This window comes from Denticeps clupeoides, chromosome 2, assembly GCF_900700375.1.
Source record: "Denticeps clupeoides chromosome 2, fDenClu1.1, whole genome shotgun sequence".
In the NCBI taxonomy this organism is placed as follows: Eukaryota; Metazoa; Chordata; class Actinopteri; order Clupeiformes; family Denticipitidae; genus Denticeps; species Denticeps clupeoides.
In genome coordinates, this window is record NC_041708.1 from 27,556,805 (window position 1) to 27,574,484 (window position 17,680).

The 17,680-nt window shown below is 42.8% G+C and overlaps 1 protein-coding gene across 3 annotated transcripts in view; it reads left to right on the top strand.

Moving 5' to 3' along the window:
* The window catches only part of piezo2a (piezo-type mechanosensitive ion channel component 2a), a 76,986-nt gene extending 59,308 nt beyond the window's left edge, over window positions 1–17,678 (top strand). For 2 of the 3 annotated variants that reach the window (XM_028960514.1, XM_028960531.1), the window contains 24 exons: window positions 205–320; window positions 1,153–1,224; window positions 1,314–1,417; window positions 2,397–2,520; window positions 3,096–3,164; window positions 3,250–3,416; window positions 3,536–3,732; window positions 4,565–4,732; window positions 5,501–5,857; window positions 6,358–6,616; window positions 6,797–6,979; window positions 7,456–7,705; window positions 7,886–8,018; window positions 8,436–8,583; window positions 8,728–8,942; window positions 9,091–9,249; window positions 9,345–9,492; window positions 12,742–12,930; window positions 13,012–13,104; window positions 13,210–13,379; window positions 16,000–16,116; window positions 16,224–16,303; window positions 16,405–16,618; window positions 16,710–17,678. In XM_028960514.1, the coding sequence (XP_028816347.1) occupies window positions 205–320; window positions 1,153–1,224; window positions 1,314–1,417; window positions 2,397–2,520; window positions 3,096–3,164; window positions 3,250–3,416; window positions 3,536–3,732; window positions 4,565–4,732; window positions 5,501–5,857; window positions 6,358–6,616; window positions 6,797–6,979; window positions 7,456–7,705; window positions 7,886–8,018; window positions 8,436–8,583; window positions 8,728–8,942; window positions 9,091–9,249; window positions 9,345–9,492; window positions 12,742–12,930; window positions 13,012–13,104; window positions 13,210–13,379; window positions 16,000–16,116; window positions 16,224–16,303; window positions 16,405–16,618; window positions 16,710–16,962 (3,985 nt within the window). In that variant the 3' untranslated portion in view covers window positions 16,963–17,678. The remainder of the gene's footprint in view (window positions 1–204; window positions 321–1,152; window positions 1,225–1,313; window positions 1,418–2,396; window positions 2,521–3,095; window positions 3,165–3,249; window positions 3,417–3,535; window positions 3,733–4,564; window positions 4,733–5,500; window positions 5,858–6,357; window positions 6,617–6,796; window positions 6,980–7,455; window positions 7,706–7,885; window positions 8,019–8,435; window positions 8,584–8,727; window positions 8,943–9,090; window positions 9,250–9,344; window positions 9,493–12,741; window positions 12,931–13,011; window positions 13,105–13,209; window positions 13,380–15,999; window positions 16,117–16,223; window positions 16,304–16,404; window positions 16,619–16,709) is intronic. The other variant, XM_028960523.1, reaches the window with a different exon arrangement.
* The last annotated feature ends 2 nt before the right edge of the window (window positions 17,679–17,680 follow it).

Consider the following 17,680-nt stretch of genomic DNA (forward strand, 5'->3'; position numbering starts at 1 on the left):
CCAGCACGAAGCAAAACATGCTCCCCGATTGCCGCCGCATGCAATTATCGTAATTGTGTCAAAGGGAGGTTTCACAGTTGGCTGGCCAGACAGAACTGAAGAGACCAGTGCTGGACAGGCCTAAGTAAAGCTGCACAGAGGGCCAATTGTCTGTAAACAGAGTGTCCTTTCTCTCCACTTGCTACTTGTTACGTGACTAACCAGGATGGATCGCATCAAGAGTCGTCAGCAGAAGTTCAAGAGGGGAAAAGAGAGAATGCTGAGTCTGGCTCAGGAGGCCGGCGAGGGCCACACAGGGGCCAAGGAGGATGAGGAGGAAGGTGAGGGTATGGCCCAGTGTGCTTTTTGGGCAGACAGTAGTGTGTTCCTGCTTGTGTAAATTCTGCATTTACATTGATATCTCTTAAAAATTCCATTAAAAAAGAAATGTGTTTGCTCAAAAAGCACAGATGATTCAGTACATCAGATCATTATAAAACTGTTAATTTGTTCAATTAGATGGTCAAATGTAAACCTGAATCTGTGAAGATTTATTTTTTATTTATTTGGCATAACACAGCACACAAAACATAAGAAACATGCTTCCTGAACATCTGATAAAAATAAGCCCACAAACTGACAGACTCTTAAGGACTGTTAACGTATTTCAGATGCGGTTTCATTTCCTTATTTCCAGTTTGGCTTAATGATTGGAATGTCATAGCATAGCATTCTGTTGTATGCATTTCCAAGAATTTCCATGCTGGATGTTGAGGTCAGCGCCATTTCACAGTTCATTCTCTCTGACTGACATTATGTTTACTCGCATAGGAAGAGGAGGCTACCAAAATTATGCCAGGAAAATGTTAAGACATCTGCCAAATAGGATGATTCGTTTGATTTTTTTCCCCTACTGTTATCTGTGTTCATCTCTTTGCTTTTGTGAATCAAAATTTTGTTATAATAAAACTCAGTCAGCGAGGTTCCATTCCTAGTACTTATCATTCCATCAGATCACCATCCTCCCTCATAAAATCATCTGAAAACTGCTATAATGTCTTAATGTGACATTTGAAATAGACCCAGTGAGAGTCCAATGTACTCTGCATGTAAGTGCTTGAAATGCATTATGTAAGGGAGGTGTTTATAATTCCTGTATAAAATTTTGCACAGCGGGAGAAGCCAAGGAGAAGTCCGATGGTGAGAGAAAGAAGTGGTGGAGGCCATGGGTGGATCACGCGTCCAGTACGTACCTCACACTGGTTTGCTACGTGCTGTCATGTTACGAGTGGGGTCATTCTGAAAACCTTGTGTTTACTGCATTATTTCACTAGTGGTGAGAAGCGGAAACTATTACCTCTTTGAAACGGACAGTGAGGAAGAAGAGGAAGAAGAGGATAAGAAAGAGGAGGAGTTGCCTAAAAAATCTGCATTTCAGGTAATTGTACTTTTTTGTCCATTTGTAGTCTGTAGAAACATTTTAACGCATTTATTGTACAGTTTGTTAATTTATATCTGCTCAAAAATGATTTTGACTACTCTTAACAACGTTCTTTTTGTTCAAGCGCTAGCCACTAACATCCAGCGCTGAAGATTGTGGAAGGCTGTATGGGTACAGCATGCTGCTGGACATGTGGTGTCCTACTAACCCCCCTCACTTTGTCCTCCCTTATAGAGAGCAATCCGAAAATTTACCTCTGCTTTGCTGGCTTTACCAAAGTCTATCATTAAGCTGCCCAAAACTATACTACAGTATGTAATCAGAGCTGTCAAGGTACTTCAACTACAGGCCTACTGCCCTACCCCTCTGTATGCTGAGTGTGATCTCCACTGTGTCCCTGTGCACACTGCATTTACCATACACTCCTATTTGCTCTGCAAGTGGCTCAAAAAAAGCCCCCTTGAAGCTCAATTTGGAGCCAAAATGGCTGCCGGCACAAACCATGGAAATGCAGTGTACTTTGCAGCCAGCGCTGTGGATGTGCATGTCTTCTGCCTTCTCTTCCAGGGATCCTTTTTGGGAGGGGTCTGTGTCTCAGTGGAGAGTGAGAGGTTGTGTTTTACTCCACTGTAAATATGGGCGTTGCGTTGCATTTCAGTGGATGAAACACACACTCAGTCAGTTTCTTTGTGTTCTGTGGCTTTCCGGTGTTCTTGCTTTGATGAATCCTCTTTATTGGTGTCTACATGTGGCTATCTATTCTGAAGATATCTTCATTTGTAGATATCACGTTTTAGTATTGTTATAAATTGCAAATACATATTGCAAATATTATTTATAGGTAATTGGATGTTACATGTTAAATGATTTCCTTGCCAAATAGGCTTTAAAAAAACCCAGAAAAACTGAGCCATGACTTGTTGTGAGATCCCCTTTGGTGTCTTAAGCTGATTTCTCATGGTTCTCTGCCCTTCAGTTTGTCTACCACGCCTGGATCACTGACTCCAAGACTGCCATGAAGGAGCGCAACAAAGAGCGGCGCCACTTCTGGAAGAGGTACACCGAGGGCCGCAAAGCCAGCAGGAAGGACCCGCAGGAAGGTAACGGCAAAGCACTTCATTCAAACCAGACCCGTAATCCTGCCTGAGTCTGTCGGTTTCTCCTTCCTGGCCAAGCGAAGGTTTGATTTAGCGCCGCTCCACTGGGTCGCTCTGCCTGTCGGCAATATTTGCTCTCGTCTCTCTAGCTCGGCCCCTGGCATGCCTCTTTTTGTGTCACGGCATGTTTCTTCCCAGCCCTGCAGACCCCTGAGCGTGCAAAAGATGTGAATGAGCATTTTGTGTGTGTGCCCTCTTCTGGGAAGTTGAGAAGAAAGAACAAAAAACTGTTTAGGGTTTGCTGCAGGTCCAAACCGAGTGACGATGTGGTTGGCCAGGTTTCCCCAAAAGGGTCTTTTTTATTTATTTATTTGAAATGCCTTTTTTTGCATTTGACATTATCTCATTTGACAGCTAGACTTCACCCCCAGAAATAGAAGCACCGAACAAAACAAAGGCAGTAAAATAAAATGAACAAAAACAGCAATCAATACTTCAAATGGCAGGAGATGTGCTAAATATTTTATAATATAATCGAAATAATCCTGGAAATCATTGTATGTATTTTCCCCTGACAGTCCATGTTGCCATAGAAGTAGGGAATCGCGAGGAAGACGTTGTGGAAGAGGAGCGATCTGATGGTCCTGGTTAGATATTGCCATTAATTTAGTATCAGTATTTTTACTTTTTTTCAATGCATGCCAATAAATAATTGAGTTATCTCCCCTACAGATAACATACTGAAGCGAGTCTTTAACATTGTCAAGTTTTCGTGGGTGCTCTTCTTGGCTGTACTGGACAGTTTCACTGCCTGGCTGAACTCCATGTGCCAGGAGCATATTGATATCTCCACGGTGTTGCGCATTGAGCGCTGCATGCTCACACAGGAGGTCAAAAGGGTAATCATATCAATATTACATATCACACTTGGTTTGAACTTGACACATAAACCATACTGTCCATCACTGCGTTGTCTAAACGATTCAATTAGCTCTAACAGGATCTTCGACCCCCACAGGGAAACATTCCCTCAAGAGAGAGCATCCACATTTACTACCAGAAGCAGATGTGCCGGCCCGAATCCACAGAGTCGGGCTTGGATCGGCCCATGGAGATGTCCAGCCCAGTGTCCAGCATCCCGCCCTCAGACCTGCACCGCTCCGACTTTGGCCTGGAGTGTCAGGAGTCCACAGTGTCCAGAGACAGCCTGTCCAGGTACTCTAGCATCTCTACAAACTCCCAGTGTTTTGTTACAGTGCGTCATTAATGCATTTCATTAACCGGGAGGGGGGTAGGATATTTAATAAATCTGTTTGATTTACATGCTGCTCTGTAAATGTCTGATTAGATAAAATCCATTAGATTATATAAGAATCCACCAGAAACAGGCTCAGACACTGGTAACTAAGCATATGTCACTTTTTAATCAAAGTTACCTTGTTCTCAGCAGACTTGATGCTGACATGTTTCACTGTTTCCTGGATATTTATTTAAGCCCTTGGGGAAGAGCGTGCACTCTGAAAATGGACACTGATCCTGTTTCATTCAAAGCAGAATCTTGGACTAAATTACATTTGAGGCAGTAAACGTTCTCCGTAAGAGACTGAATAAATCCTTTTGTATTGACGGCAGCTTTCCGATACTGACAGACAACATAAGTCACTTTTTTCTCAAGAGGGTTTATCCTCCAAGGCAACTGCTAAATAATTTTGTCAATAGCAGCAAGAAGCTATAGCTTTTAAGATTTAGCTTAAATGTACAGGTGGTAATGCTGGAATGGAGACAATATTTGAAAGATTAACCCACAATTTTAACTGTCAGCATCTATTTAAGTACAGTCAAACTGTGGAGTGGGAATCGTTTCTGTGTAGTGTTTCCTTCTCAATTATGACATTATGGAAGCTCCTGGGAAATGTGTACACACTCATGTTTATGTATTTAACATTACAGTCGTGATCAATTAAATTATTGTTGAGTTACATCTGTTGATTTTTTTTCTGCCACTGTGTTATTTGGTGCTCAGCTGAATGGACGTCTTTTGCTGCAGTGCCTTCACAGAATCCACCCTGGTCTACTGTCAGACCACACTGGATCTGTCTGATGGACAGGAGAGCGTGCTCAAGACCAGTGAGCGTCTTAGGCCGAAGCTCTGCAAGATGTCAGGACTGGACCTGTCATCCTCAACAGACAGCTCCAGCAGCAGAAACTCCAGGTGGTGTTTTTCACTCTGTTTCGTTAAATAATATTCTGTTTTCTGTCATGAGACCTAGTGGTTTCTCTACATTTTAGCATGCAATACATTATAATCTTATTTTTCTGTAATATATTGGTTGGTGTATTGTGTACAGACATAAAACCACAGCAGTAGTACTGACATACATTTTTGAATGCATTTTTTTCTTATTAGTCAGTCTAGCAATGTAACTTTCTGAGACCCCAAGTGGGCGATGCAAAATCTATTGGCCTTGCATGGTGCAGTGGTGGCCTAGCGGTTAAGGAAGCGGCCCCGTAATCAGAAGGTTGCTGGTTCGAATCCCGATCCGCCAAGGTACCACTGAGGTGCCACTGAGCAAAGCACCGTCCCCACACACTGCTCCCCGGGCGCCGGACATGGCTGCCCACTGCTCACTCAGGGTGATGGGTTAAATGCAGAGGACAAATTTCACTGTGTGCACTGTGTGCTGTGTTGCTGTGTATCACATGTGACAATCACTTCACTTTACTTACTTTACTGGTCCAGTTCCATTAATCACCTGAAAGCTGAGAGCGCCCTCTAATGGTGCTTCCTGATTTGCCAGTTTATCAATTCATTTAATGAATGCCTACTTTTTATCTATACTATAAAATATAGTTATAGATCTTAATTCAAAATGGATGTTCATAATCATTTAAAAAATTATTAAGTCAGTGAGCATTTTTAGAAAAGTATCTACAGATTGACTTTTTGTGCCAGTGTTTCAATGTTTTTCTTCCCTATGTGCAGTGCCCAGTACTCCCACCAGGGCACCAGTGACACTATAGAAGAAGCAGAGGATGAGCAAGGTGGAAGAGATCACACAGCACAGGCATGGCCCACCTCTAGAGGAGCTCTAGAAACTTCAAGTATTCACTTATACCTGGAGGAAGGTGAGACATCACAGGCTGCTAACTGGGATGGCGCAGACATCCCGCCATCCTACAGCAGGGCCACTGGCTTAGACTCCGTGTGTGAGCCGTTGAGGCGTTCTGACGAGAAGGAGCTGAAGTTTATGGTGCCAGACAACAGGTCAGACTATGCGGCCGACAGCACGTACGCCTTCCTGAGTCATGAGCTGACTGCCAGTGAGCTGCTTCGCAACAGGTCAGCTGCTCACCTCTTATACAATATAGCTATAGCATTAAAATATCACAACTACTATTACTATTAAACTGCTACAGTACTAGAGATGTTGTGTTTTGGTGTTTTAACTTGTGCATAGGAAAAAAGTGTTTCCGGAAAGAAATCTTCAGAAAATGGACCAAAATACGCATGAACTTTTCTAACACATAGTTGTATGGTTAGTGTAGTTAGTAATAGTGTAGTGTACATAATAGTAATAGTGTATCACTATTATCTTCAAATAAAATCATTTTAAAGGGGTGAGGTTTTTGATTTATTTTATATGGTAAATCTTCACAATGACATTCCTACGATGCAGTAATACAGCTATAGTATACTAAATATAGTAGATAAAGTGCCAATATTCAATGAAAATGTATTGGCCTGGATATGGCACTTTTAGCTCTTGGTGTAAATGTATTTAGAGTAAATAGTAAAGAGATTGATTAGGATTCATGTGGAAATTGTCCTTCTTCACCTAGGATGTTCTACGACGAGGAGCTGGAAGAGTCGGAACGTTTCTACAGCTCCCAGCCCCAGCTGCTTCAGCTGTGCTACGCGCTCTACAATATGCTGGTGGCCCACTCAGAAATGGTCTGCTACCTGGTCATCATCCTCAATCACATGATCTCTGCCTCCGTGGCAACGCTGGTGCTGCCCATCCTCATCTTCCTGTGGGCCATGCTGTCTGTGCCACGTCCCAGCAAGCGATTCTGGATGACAGCCATCGTCTACACCGAGGTACAAGCCACTGTGCATTACACAGACATATAACAACACCCACACTTCATTATGCGGATGTACCGGCACTGCAGCATATGTGAAAATAAGATTGGCATGGTCTACACTGAGGTCTAATACAGTAATTAATTGAATAATTCACTTAGGTTCTCTTTGTTTCTCTCTGTGCCTTGTTTCCAGGTTACTATTGTGATTAAGTATTTCTTCCAGTTCGGCTTCTTTCCATTCAACCAGAACATAGAGGTGGACAAAGGAAAGCCTTTCCACCCACCAAACATCATAGGTGTTGAGAAGAAGGAAGGTTACGTCCACTACGATCTGGTGCAGCTACTTGCACTCTTCTTCCACCGTTCAATCCTAAAGGTGAAAAGAAGTATATCAATGAAACTATAACATATAACCTGGAACTATGCAGTAGCGACGTGGTCTCCAAGGCTCAGATATTGTGTGCGTGTGTGTGTGTGTGTGTGTGTGTGTGTGTGGGGGGGGGGGGGGGGGGCTAACACACTTGCCTATGAACCAGAAGACCCAGGTTCAAATCCCGCTTACTACCATTGTGTCCCTGAGCAACTTATCCCTAAGTTGCTCCAGGGGGGGACTGTCCCTGTAACTACTGATTGTAAGTCGCTCTGGATAAGGGCGTCTGGTAAATGCTGTAAATGTAAATCTCCCCAGGTATTCTTAAGCTATTCTTAAGCACGGGACAATTTTTTCACAGTAATAGCCCTGTAGTTGGTCTATGTTGGATCAAGCTGAGCATTGACAATGAAATTGCTTTAATGGATGATGGTTGGTTATCTGTCCCTGTAAAGCTCAGTGTATTTGTTCTCTGTCTTCAGTGCCATGGCCTGTGGGATGAAGAACAGCCCCGCACCGGGGGAAAAGACACTCGTCGCCACAGCAACTCGGACAGTGAGGAGCACTTACGGTCAGACAGACCCACCGCCCAGGCCGCGTCTCCAGAGTCTACACATGTTCATTTCCCACGCCAGTATGCACACTCCAGGGTACACACAAGAACATCCATACGCCGGCAGAGTTCCAGTGGAGGCTCCCATATCTCACATCGGTCAACAATGTCTAGAGCAGGTGAGAGGTCACATCTTCACTCATAGTCTGGGAAAAACATGCAATACCTCTAGATGGAGCCATATACTGGTCCCAGATATTTTGTAATGAGCTTTTTTTATTCTGTCAATACACCTGTCCATATTTTCCTCTAACTGTCAGTCTGTCTGTCTTTCTGGCCGTTGGTTGGGGTGTTTGCAGGCAGCACTGGCACCAAGGGCAGTACTTGCCAGCGAAGCAGCTCACTGAGTGTCCAGCAAAAGAGCCGGAAGGAGCTCATTCTGGAGAAGCTCAGGGAGCAGCTCATTAAGGCCAAGAGGTTCACTGTGAAGACGTGAGTCACGCAGTAATCACTGTCCATTAGAACCTGGACTACGTCTGGCAAATTCTGCTCATTTGCCATGACTGTGGTTGGTGCCTGTTAAACACAGTATTCCATCTCAATGTGTGAATTATATTTCCAAATGGATTGAACAGTTTCATTTCATTTCATTAGTTTAATTTCATACCAGTATATTATGTATTCGTTTAGTTTTGTTTTGTTCATCCAAACAGGGTATTAAAATTAGTAATTGCCTAATGGGTACCACCTCAGCATGTATAAAATTTCAAACTGTAGCAAATATTGATCATAAGATGTAATTTAATAAATAAATGAGAATATCAGATTCATTTTTTTTGTATCTAAGAATTTCAGTAATAATTCAAGAGGGAGATATATGTTGATTCACATTTGATTTTTTTCCTACAGCACTCTTGACATCTACATCCCAATCCGTCAGTTCTTCTTCAATCTCATCCATCCAGAATACAGCGCAGTGACTGATGTCTATGTGCTGATGTTCCTGGCTGACACCGTCGACTTCATCATCATCGTCTTTGGATTCTGGGCTTTTGGGGTCTGTATAGCAACATTATAAAAATAATATTACAACCATTATAAAAATAGCTATTACAACCTGAAACAAATTCATTAAAGTAAATCAACATTTTTTGTCAAATGTTATCAGTTGTTATAATTTTTTTTTTAATTCACCACACAGAAACATTCTGCAGCAGCTGATATCACTTCCTCCCTGTCAGAGGACCAGGTTCCTGAGGCTTTTTTGGTTATGGTGCTGATCCAGTTTGGCACCATGGTGGTGGATCGTGCCTTGTACCTCAGAAAGACAGTAATGGGAAAGGTCATTTTCCAGGTGATACTGGTGTTCGGAATCCATTTCTGGATGTTCTTCATTCTCCCAGGGGTTACCGACAGGTACTAAAAGCTTCATTAACACAAATCTAATCAATGAAAACACTTTACATTTACTGAAACCATTGCCACAAAACCAATAGCCAAAAATATATGGAGCAATTTGTGCATTTCATTGAAAAAGGTTTTAAATGTGTGTGACAATCCACAGACGCTTCAGTCTGAATACGGTGGCCCAACTCTGGTATTTTGTGAAGTGCATCTACTTTGGCCTCTCAGCCTACCAGATACGCTGTGGCTACCCAACCCGAGTGCTAGGCAACTTCCTCACCAAGAGCTACAATTATGTCAACCTCTTCCTCTTTCAAGGGTGAGTTTGCACAGCCATGATGGTCCCTGTACTTTCACAAAAGTGGTACGGAACGAAGAATCTGTAAGGGTTGGGTGTTTGTGGATTTTTGTTAGGTTTCGATTGGTCCCGTTCCTGACAGAGCTCCGTGCCGTGATGGACTGGGTATGGACAGACACCACTCTCAGCCTGTCCAGCTGGATCTGCGTGGAGGATATCTATGCACACATTTTTGTGCTTAAATGTTGGCGGGAGTCTGAGAAGGTAGGTCCACTCATTTTATTCTGAACTTTTCCCTGTGCTCCTGGTGATAATTCCCACCCACCAAAAATAACAACAACAAAATTATTTCTTATATTGCCCCAAATAACATACAGTATGTCTCAATGGGCTTTGACAGGCCCTACAGTTGACACCCCCCACACTTGACCCTTCTGCACACAAGGAAAAACTCCACACAAAAAAACTCTAGGAGAGAGAAAAAAGAAAGGAAGAAACATATGGAAGGAGTGATACAGAGAGGGACCCCCTTCCAGGGTAGAGTGGGCCTGCAAATAGTGTCAGTGCAGGGTTTGTGATGGTTTGTCCAATAAGAGAAAAAGTCCTACAGTTGTAGAGGTGGAGAAGTCCAAAGTGTTGTCTAGTGTCATGGTGTACATTACGTCTCCATTATGATGCTACTGGTCCATTTGAAAATCCCTGAAGCTGTAGTTGTAACGGTGGTGGTGGCTGTGGTGACCCTCCTGTTTGTTTTATGCTGAGTCGTCGTTTAGCAGTTGTCAGGAACCAGGATTTATCTGCTGGTCTCTTCACTGGAGTCTGCCAGTAGTCTGTGCGCTTGATTCCGTGCCTCGGAGAGAACAAACAGAATCAGTGGCAGACGGTGGCACTGTTCGACCGATACTGAAATATGAGGCTATAGTGGTATATTTGTGCAACAGTCGCCTGGTACCCTAACTAGGACCGCCTAACTAGGGTGAATTTAACACTGTCTGTGCTTAACAGGGTGACTGTGTGATAAAGTGAACTTAATTATTGTCACTGTGTCTGGGACTTTGACAGAAGGCCAGAAATAACAGATGTGTTTTTAGTTTAGATTTAAACACTGAGACTGAGTCTGAGTCCCGAACACTGACTGGTAAGCCCTTCCACAACTGTGACCTTCTGTGTTTTGGGAACCAGTAGTGACCCTGCACCCATTGATCACAGGGGGCGTGGCTGGTCATAAATAACTTTTACTCAGGTAATGCAGGGCGAACTTTATAGCTTTATATGTAGTCCTAAATTTGATGGGTAGCCAGTGCAGTGATTGTAAGACTGGGGTGATGTGGTCAAATAGTTCCAGTTAGAACTCCTAGTTCTAGTTAGAACTCTGGCTGCAGCATTCTGAACTAGCTGGAGTTTACTCATGCACCTACTAGAGCATCCAGACAGTAATGCGTTGCAGTAATCTAACCTTGATGTAATAAAGGCATGGACCAACTTTTCTGCATTGTGCATTGAGATGATGTTTCTTATTTTTGCAATATTTCTAAGGTGAAAGAATGCTATCCTAGTGATATTATCTACATGCGAATCGAATGAGAGACCTGCATCAATGAGGACACCTAGTTCCTTTACTTCAGTACTTGAGATAGAATTCAGATTTATGATGTAGTCAGACAGCTTACGTCTGACTGCTTGAGGCCCAAGTACAACAGTTTCTGTATTATCAGGGTTTTACAGAAGAAAGATGGTGAGCATCCACTGTCTAATGTCCTTCTCTATTCTCTATTCTGTTCAGCTGCAGCCTCTCGTCTGGCATTGCTTATAAATACAACTGTGTGTCGTCAGCGTAGCAATGAATGCTAATACCATGTTTGCGAATTATGTCACCTAAAGCTGACATGTATAAGGAAAATAGCAATGGTCCTCGGTCAGACCCTTGTGGAATACCAAACTCTACTTTACTATGTGAAGACAAATCACCATTGATGTCCACAAACTGATACTGATTGGTCAGATATGATCTGAATCATACAAGGGCTATTCTCTTAATCCCGACAACATTCTCTAACCTGTCAAGGAGAATAGCGTGATCAATAGTGTCAAACACTGCACTCAGGTCAAGTAGGACAAGCAGTGAGATGCGGCCCTGATCAGGTCTAAATCCCAATTGATATACTTCATGGATATTGTTACTGTGGAGCTCAGCTGCTGGACTACGACTTTTTCTAAAATTTTCGATAGAAATGAAAGGTTGGATATTGGTCTATAATTCGAAAGCTGACTGCGATCAAGACAGGCTTTTTAATCAGGGGTCTAATGACTGCTACCTTGAACGAACTTGGTAAGTTAATAATTTTAAGGATAGGATTTATAACATCAGGTGCTACTTTTACGGGGCAGTGGTGGCAGAAAGCAGCCCCGTAATCAGAAGATTGCCGGTTCGAATCCCGATCCGCCAAGGTGCCACTGAGGTGCCACTAATCAAAGTGCCGACCCCACACACTGCTCCCCGGGCGCCTGTCATAGCTTCATTTTACTTGTTTAAGTAATACAATACAAATACAAACTCAGAAAAAGGTGACCCTAAATGTAATCTAAATGCATTCTAGGTGTACAGCTTGGGGAAATTTAGGGGCACATGGGAATAGACCATGCTGCAATATTATAATGTATAAATATTATGAACATGTATAAATATATATTTACTCATATACAGTACAGGTCAAATGTTTGGACACACCTTCTCATTCAATGTGTTTTCTTTATTTTCATGACCATTTACATTGGATTTTCACTGAAGGCATCAAGACTGTGAATGAACACATGTGGAGTTATGTACTTAACAAAAAAAAGGTGAAATAAATGAAAACATGTTTTATATTATAGTTTCTTCAAAATAGCCACCCTTTGCTCTGATTACTGCTTTACACACTCTTGGCATTCTCTCGAGGAGCTTCAAGAGGTCGTCACCTGAAATGCTTTTCCAACAGTCTTGAAGGAGTTCCCAGAGGTGTTTAGCACTTGTTGGCCCATTTGCCTTCACTCTGCGGTCCAGCTCACCCCAAACCATCTCGTACATAACTCCACATAGCTCACCCCAAACCATGGAGTACATTCATAGTTTTGATGCCTTCAGTGAGAATCTACCAATGTAAATGGTCATGAAAATAAAGAAAACACATTGAATGAATTGGTGTGTCCAAACTTTTGGCCTGTACTGTATATAAATATTAGTAAATATAATGATGATACATTCAGAATGCAAATATTTTTATAATAAAATAAGTCTGATACTAACATGAACGTAATTGATCATCCAAAATAACACCAAACAAATAATGATACAGCACCTGTTTTAGACATGGAAACGAAATGTGTTTTTATGCACTGTATGTCATTTTTATGCACTTTTTATGCACTGTAAATTACAGACAAAGTACTCCAGCATACAAATAATTAGCATTTGGTGTTATTTTATACTCATGAATCAAGTTGAAGATATATTTCTCCCTGTATCCTTGTCAGAGGTATCCCCAGCCAAGAGGACAGAAGAAAAAGAAAGTTGTGAAGTATGGAATGGGAGGAATGATCGTCATGCTGCTCATTTGCATCGTCTGGTTCCCCCTGTTGTTTATGTCTCTGGTCAAGTCTGTAGCCGGAGTGGTCAACAAGCCCCTGGATGTGTCTGTCACCATCACCCTTGGGGGCTTTCAGGTTTTGCATTTAGTTCTAAATGCCAGATCTTGCCATTTCCACAATTACAATGGGAAAAAATTAGTTTTTGCTATTTTACAGCCGATCTTTACCATGAGTGCCCAACAGAATCAACTGAAAGATATCACTGAGGTGGAGTTCCTGGATTTTGTGAACTCATACACTTATATTCCAGTAAGTAAATTTCACATGTAACAGATATTAGCAGAGAACATTTAATTAGCTGGAATTTTCAGTGATTTGATATGTAAAATTCAACAGTGTGTTTATGACCCTCAGAGTGCCATGCAGTTTTTGGAGGCCTACACCAAAGAGGACATCACTGTGGCAGAGCTGGAGGGCAGCTCCAACTCGCTGTGGACAATCAGTCCCCCCAGCAGGAAGAACCTGATGGAAGTGCTAAGCAAAGATGCACCCTTCCTGGTCACCATGTCCTGGACCATCCAAAGGTAATACTCTCACCACAGCTGACAGGAAGATGTTGCTACTCATTTTTCCTTTTTTTAAATAAATAAACTATATGTGTGTGTGTGTGTGTGTGTGTGTGTGTGTGTGTGTGTGCGTGTGTGTGTGTGTGTAACAGGTAGGGTGAAGGTGTGCAAATGGGTGAAGTCAAAGTATATAAAAAAAGATTTGTGCAAGGTAAAATGAGTTAAAGGTTTGTGCCAGGATTTCTGGGGGGATTGAGACCAGAAGTGATTGAAAGTGAAAGTGCTGGAGTGTGATGGAGCTCTATGAATTGTTGTTATTGTTGATATTGTTAAGAGCTCGAATAGCCTGCAGGAAGAAGCTCCTCCTTATTCTCTCTTTGTTGGACTTCAGGGAGCGGAAGCGCTTCCCTGATCGCAGCAGAGAGAACAGTCCATTGTTAGGGTGGCTGAGGTCCGTCACGATCTTCCTGGCCGATCGAACCACCCTCTGTAGGGTTTGCCTGTCCTGCATGGTGCTGTTCCCAAACCAGGTTGAGATTATTCCCATCAGTATGCTCTCTATGGTGCAGGAGTAGAAGTTCCTGAGCACCTTGGAGGGCAGTCTAAAGTCTCTCAGGCGTCAGAGGTGGTAGAGACGCTGCCGGGCCTTTTTCACCACGGTGTTGATGTGACAGGACCATGACAGGTCCTGCGTGATGTAAATTTTACAAATTTAATATGAATGTTGTCTAATCCTAGCCACTGGGTATGCATGTGACAGTGTATTTCCGGTCCCAAGCCTGGGTAAATGTGGAGGGTTGTGCATTCAGCATAAAATGCTTGCCAAGACTGACCACCAACCATCCTTCATTCGACATAATCTTTACTCTGTGCCACCTTCACCTGTATCTTCCTGCACTCTTTCACATCTTCCAACCTCTGACTCAATCTACTTTTTTCCTACTGGAAACAGCCACTAACTATCTCCTCTCCTCACTATCCCTTTTTATGGATCATCTCTGTTTTCTATCTTCCACACCCAAAATGACTTCTCCCTCTGCTCCCTAGCTCTCTGTTATACAGAGTAAACTAGAAGCCTCAGACCACAACCCTCAAAGTCCACAACATATTCTCATCTCTACTGAACTCTCCTACTCCCCCTGCCCCATCTTTTCATTTACGGCATTTATCAGATTCCCTTATCCAGAGCGACTTACAATCAGTAGTTACAGGGACAGTCCCCCCCTGGAGCAACTTAGGGTTAAGTGTCTTGCTCAGGGACACAATGGTAGTAAGTGGGATTTGAACCTGGGTCTTCTGGTTCACAGGCGAGTGTCTTACCAACTAGGCTACTACCACCCGCTACTACCAATCTTCCCTAACTGCTGAAGATTAGACCAACTTTTTCACAGGAAAGACTGAGCAAATCTGACAGACATTCTCCACCACTACAACCCCTACTCTACCCTCTGAATACTCTCCAACTACTGTAGAACAATTTTCAAATCTTACATCAGATTATAATAATCCATATCATATCAACAGGCAATTCCACCACCTGTCCACTGGATCCAGTCTCCTCCACAATGCTCCAAAACCATCTCTCCTGGTCTTATCCCCTTCATTTCTCACATAACGAATGGTTCAGTTAGATCTGTCATGTGCCAACTGCCTTTAAAACAGCCAGGGTTCTTCCCATTCTAAAGAAACCTACTGCTGATCCTGCAGACGTCAACAACTACCGGCAAGTGTCTCTTCTCTCATTTCTTTCTAAAGTCCTTGAGTGCTATGTCTACAATCAGCTATCACTTAATCTGTCTCAAAACTTCCCAACCAGTCTGTCTTCAGAGCAGGTCATTCTACAGAAACAGCCCTTCTGGCTTATTTCCTCACATGGGTTATCGTACCATTGCTATGCTGATGACACACAACTCATCTTCCTCATCTCATTTTCTCATAAGTACATGCTTCCTCCAGGATCTCTGCATGTCTAACTGACATCTCATCTTGGATGGCAGCCCATCATCTAAAACTCCCACCAAAACCGAACTAACATTCATTCCAGCAGATTCTTCACCTCATCTGATGATGAGGAGGAGGAGGAGGACCCTTAATTGCTGTTTTAATATACTATGTCAATAGTACAAGTACTACTGAAACGTCTGGCCATCAACCCAAGCATACATATACACAACACAGCACGTCTAGACTTTTCTCTGTCATGGCCCCTAAGTGGTGGAATGAACTTCCCCTCAAGGTCAGAACAGCACAGTCTTTTCAAACGGCAGCTTAAAACTTTCATCTTTAGACAATACTCTGGCTAACTTATGTAAGAAAAACTGCAACTGAGCAAATCAAATGATTGGTATTCATAGTTGGGGTCCTAGTGAACCAGAACTGATTACTTAATTGATGGTAACATGAAAGCACATCACTCGTACACATCGAAAGTACATCGCTCTGGATAAGGGCGTCTGCCAAATGTTGTGAATGTAAATGTCTACCAACCAGACCTGCTCCTCCAACAGGAGAAGCTGAAGGAGGAAGAAGAATAAGAAGACTACACATATTGTCTAATTTTAATACATCAGGTGAAAAATTAACATTCTGTTAGTTAATGCTTAGTAAGGTTTTAGTAGGTTTTTTGGCTTTTATTCAGGAATCTGAGTCTAGGAGCCAAGGCAGAAATTGCGATGGACAAACATGTGACTTCACTGGATCTGACAACAAGGCAGGAGCTGATTGACTTGTTAAATGGGACGAGAAGCAAACATGTGTAAGTGCACAAAAATGTACTCAGTATTCACCCAGAAAAAAACAAGCAGAAATTGTTCATGTGTGATGGATATGTTAATTGGGTTTGACGGGTCTTCCTTCCTCAAGGGTTATAAAACAAGTCTTCCCATGCTTCATTCGTGCCCCGAGTGATTCAAACGCTAAACCTATTGAGCAGCTTTATAAAGGTAAAGCACTGAGTAACTTCATGCTGATCACATGTCCAATATATATTTTGTCTATAATACTTTACTTGTACTTGTACTTTACTACTTTACTTTAATTGTAGAGGATGGCTTCAAGGACATCCTGCTGGCCCTAGAGAGGTCCCACAACAACACAGGCGAGATTCAGGAGTGGTGGATCGTGGACCAGCCATCTGAAGGGAAGATCCAGATGAGGGGTGGAGCAGGAGAGGAGAAGCAGAGCCAGGCGGGTCTGCAGCTCTATGTCTTCAGTGATAAAGTCAGTCCTCCCAGCCTTGGTTTCTTGGCAGGATATGGGTGAGTGTGATTAAGATGACATTTTTTGACGTACTAAAACAGATTGTGTGGCTAATTTGCTGCCATGTTTTTTTATTTTATTTCTCATCAGCATCATGGGCCTGTATGCCTCGGTGGTGCTAGTGATCGGGAAGTTTGTTCGTGAGTTCTTCAGTGGCATCTCACACTCCATCATGTTTGAAGAGCTGCCCTGCGTGGACCGCATCCTCAAGCTCTGCACCGACATTTTCCTGGTCCGGGAGACAGGTGAGCTGGAGCTGGAGGAAGACCTGTACGCCAAACTCATCTTCCTCTACCGCTCACCTGAGACCATGATCAAATGGACCCGGGAGAAGACAAAGTGAGAGGCTTCCCACTTTCTGCAACTCCAGTCTGAGGAACCAAATGGCACAAAGGTGTAGAAGAACAACTACACTGCCTGTACTCTCTACAGGACTGTGATGTCCCATTGGAGGACCTGCTATGACCCTTTGAAAAATGTGACATGGACATGAGACATACACGACTTTCGTACAACCTGACACTACACGCCAACTGGCGCTGAGATGCGACACATGATCGCCCTCTTTCCTGCTGCCAGAGTCTACCCTGTATCATGGAGATACGTGAACCTTGGGTTGTGCAATATGTACTGTCCTGGTAGCTGGCTGTACACTTGAATGGAGGAAAGAGCAGTGACTGAAAGACACTAGCCACTTTTGAAAGAGAGCCTTTTTTCCCTAAATATGGAAGTGCTTGGATACTTTAAAAGAAGAAAAAGGTTGAAAAGAGACTGTGACTGATTCATCTTGGCCTAATTCTCTTTGTGCAGAGTTAAAACGTTACTGTTCTCAGGAAATGAATATCATCTCAACAGGACAATGCTAATAGAAGGAGGACGTGTGTCCCCACCCACTGTAAAGTGACCTGTGTGTGAGGGAGGGGGGGCATGTGGTGTAATTGTGGTTCACTGACGTAAGCATAAAGCACATGTTGGAAAATGGCCTTTTTGTACTTTTTACGTCAAACCTCTTTATTCTTTTTATTTGAACACCTATAAAACAAACAAAAAAAAAAAAAACA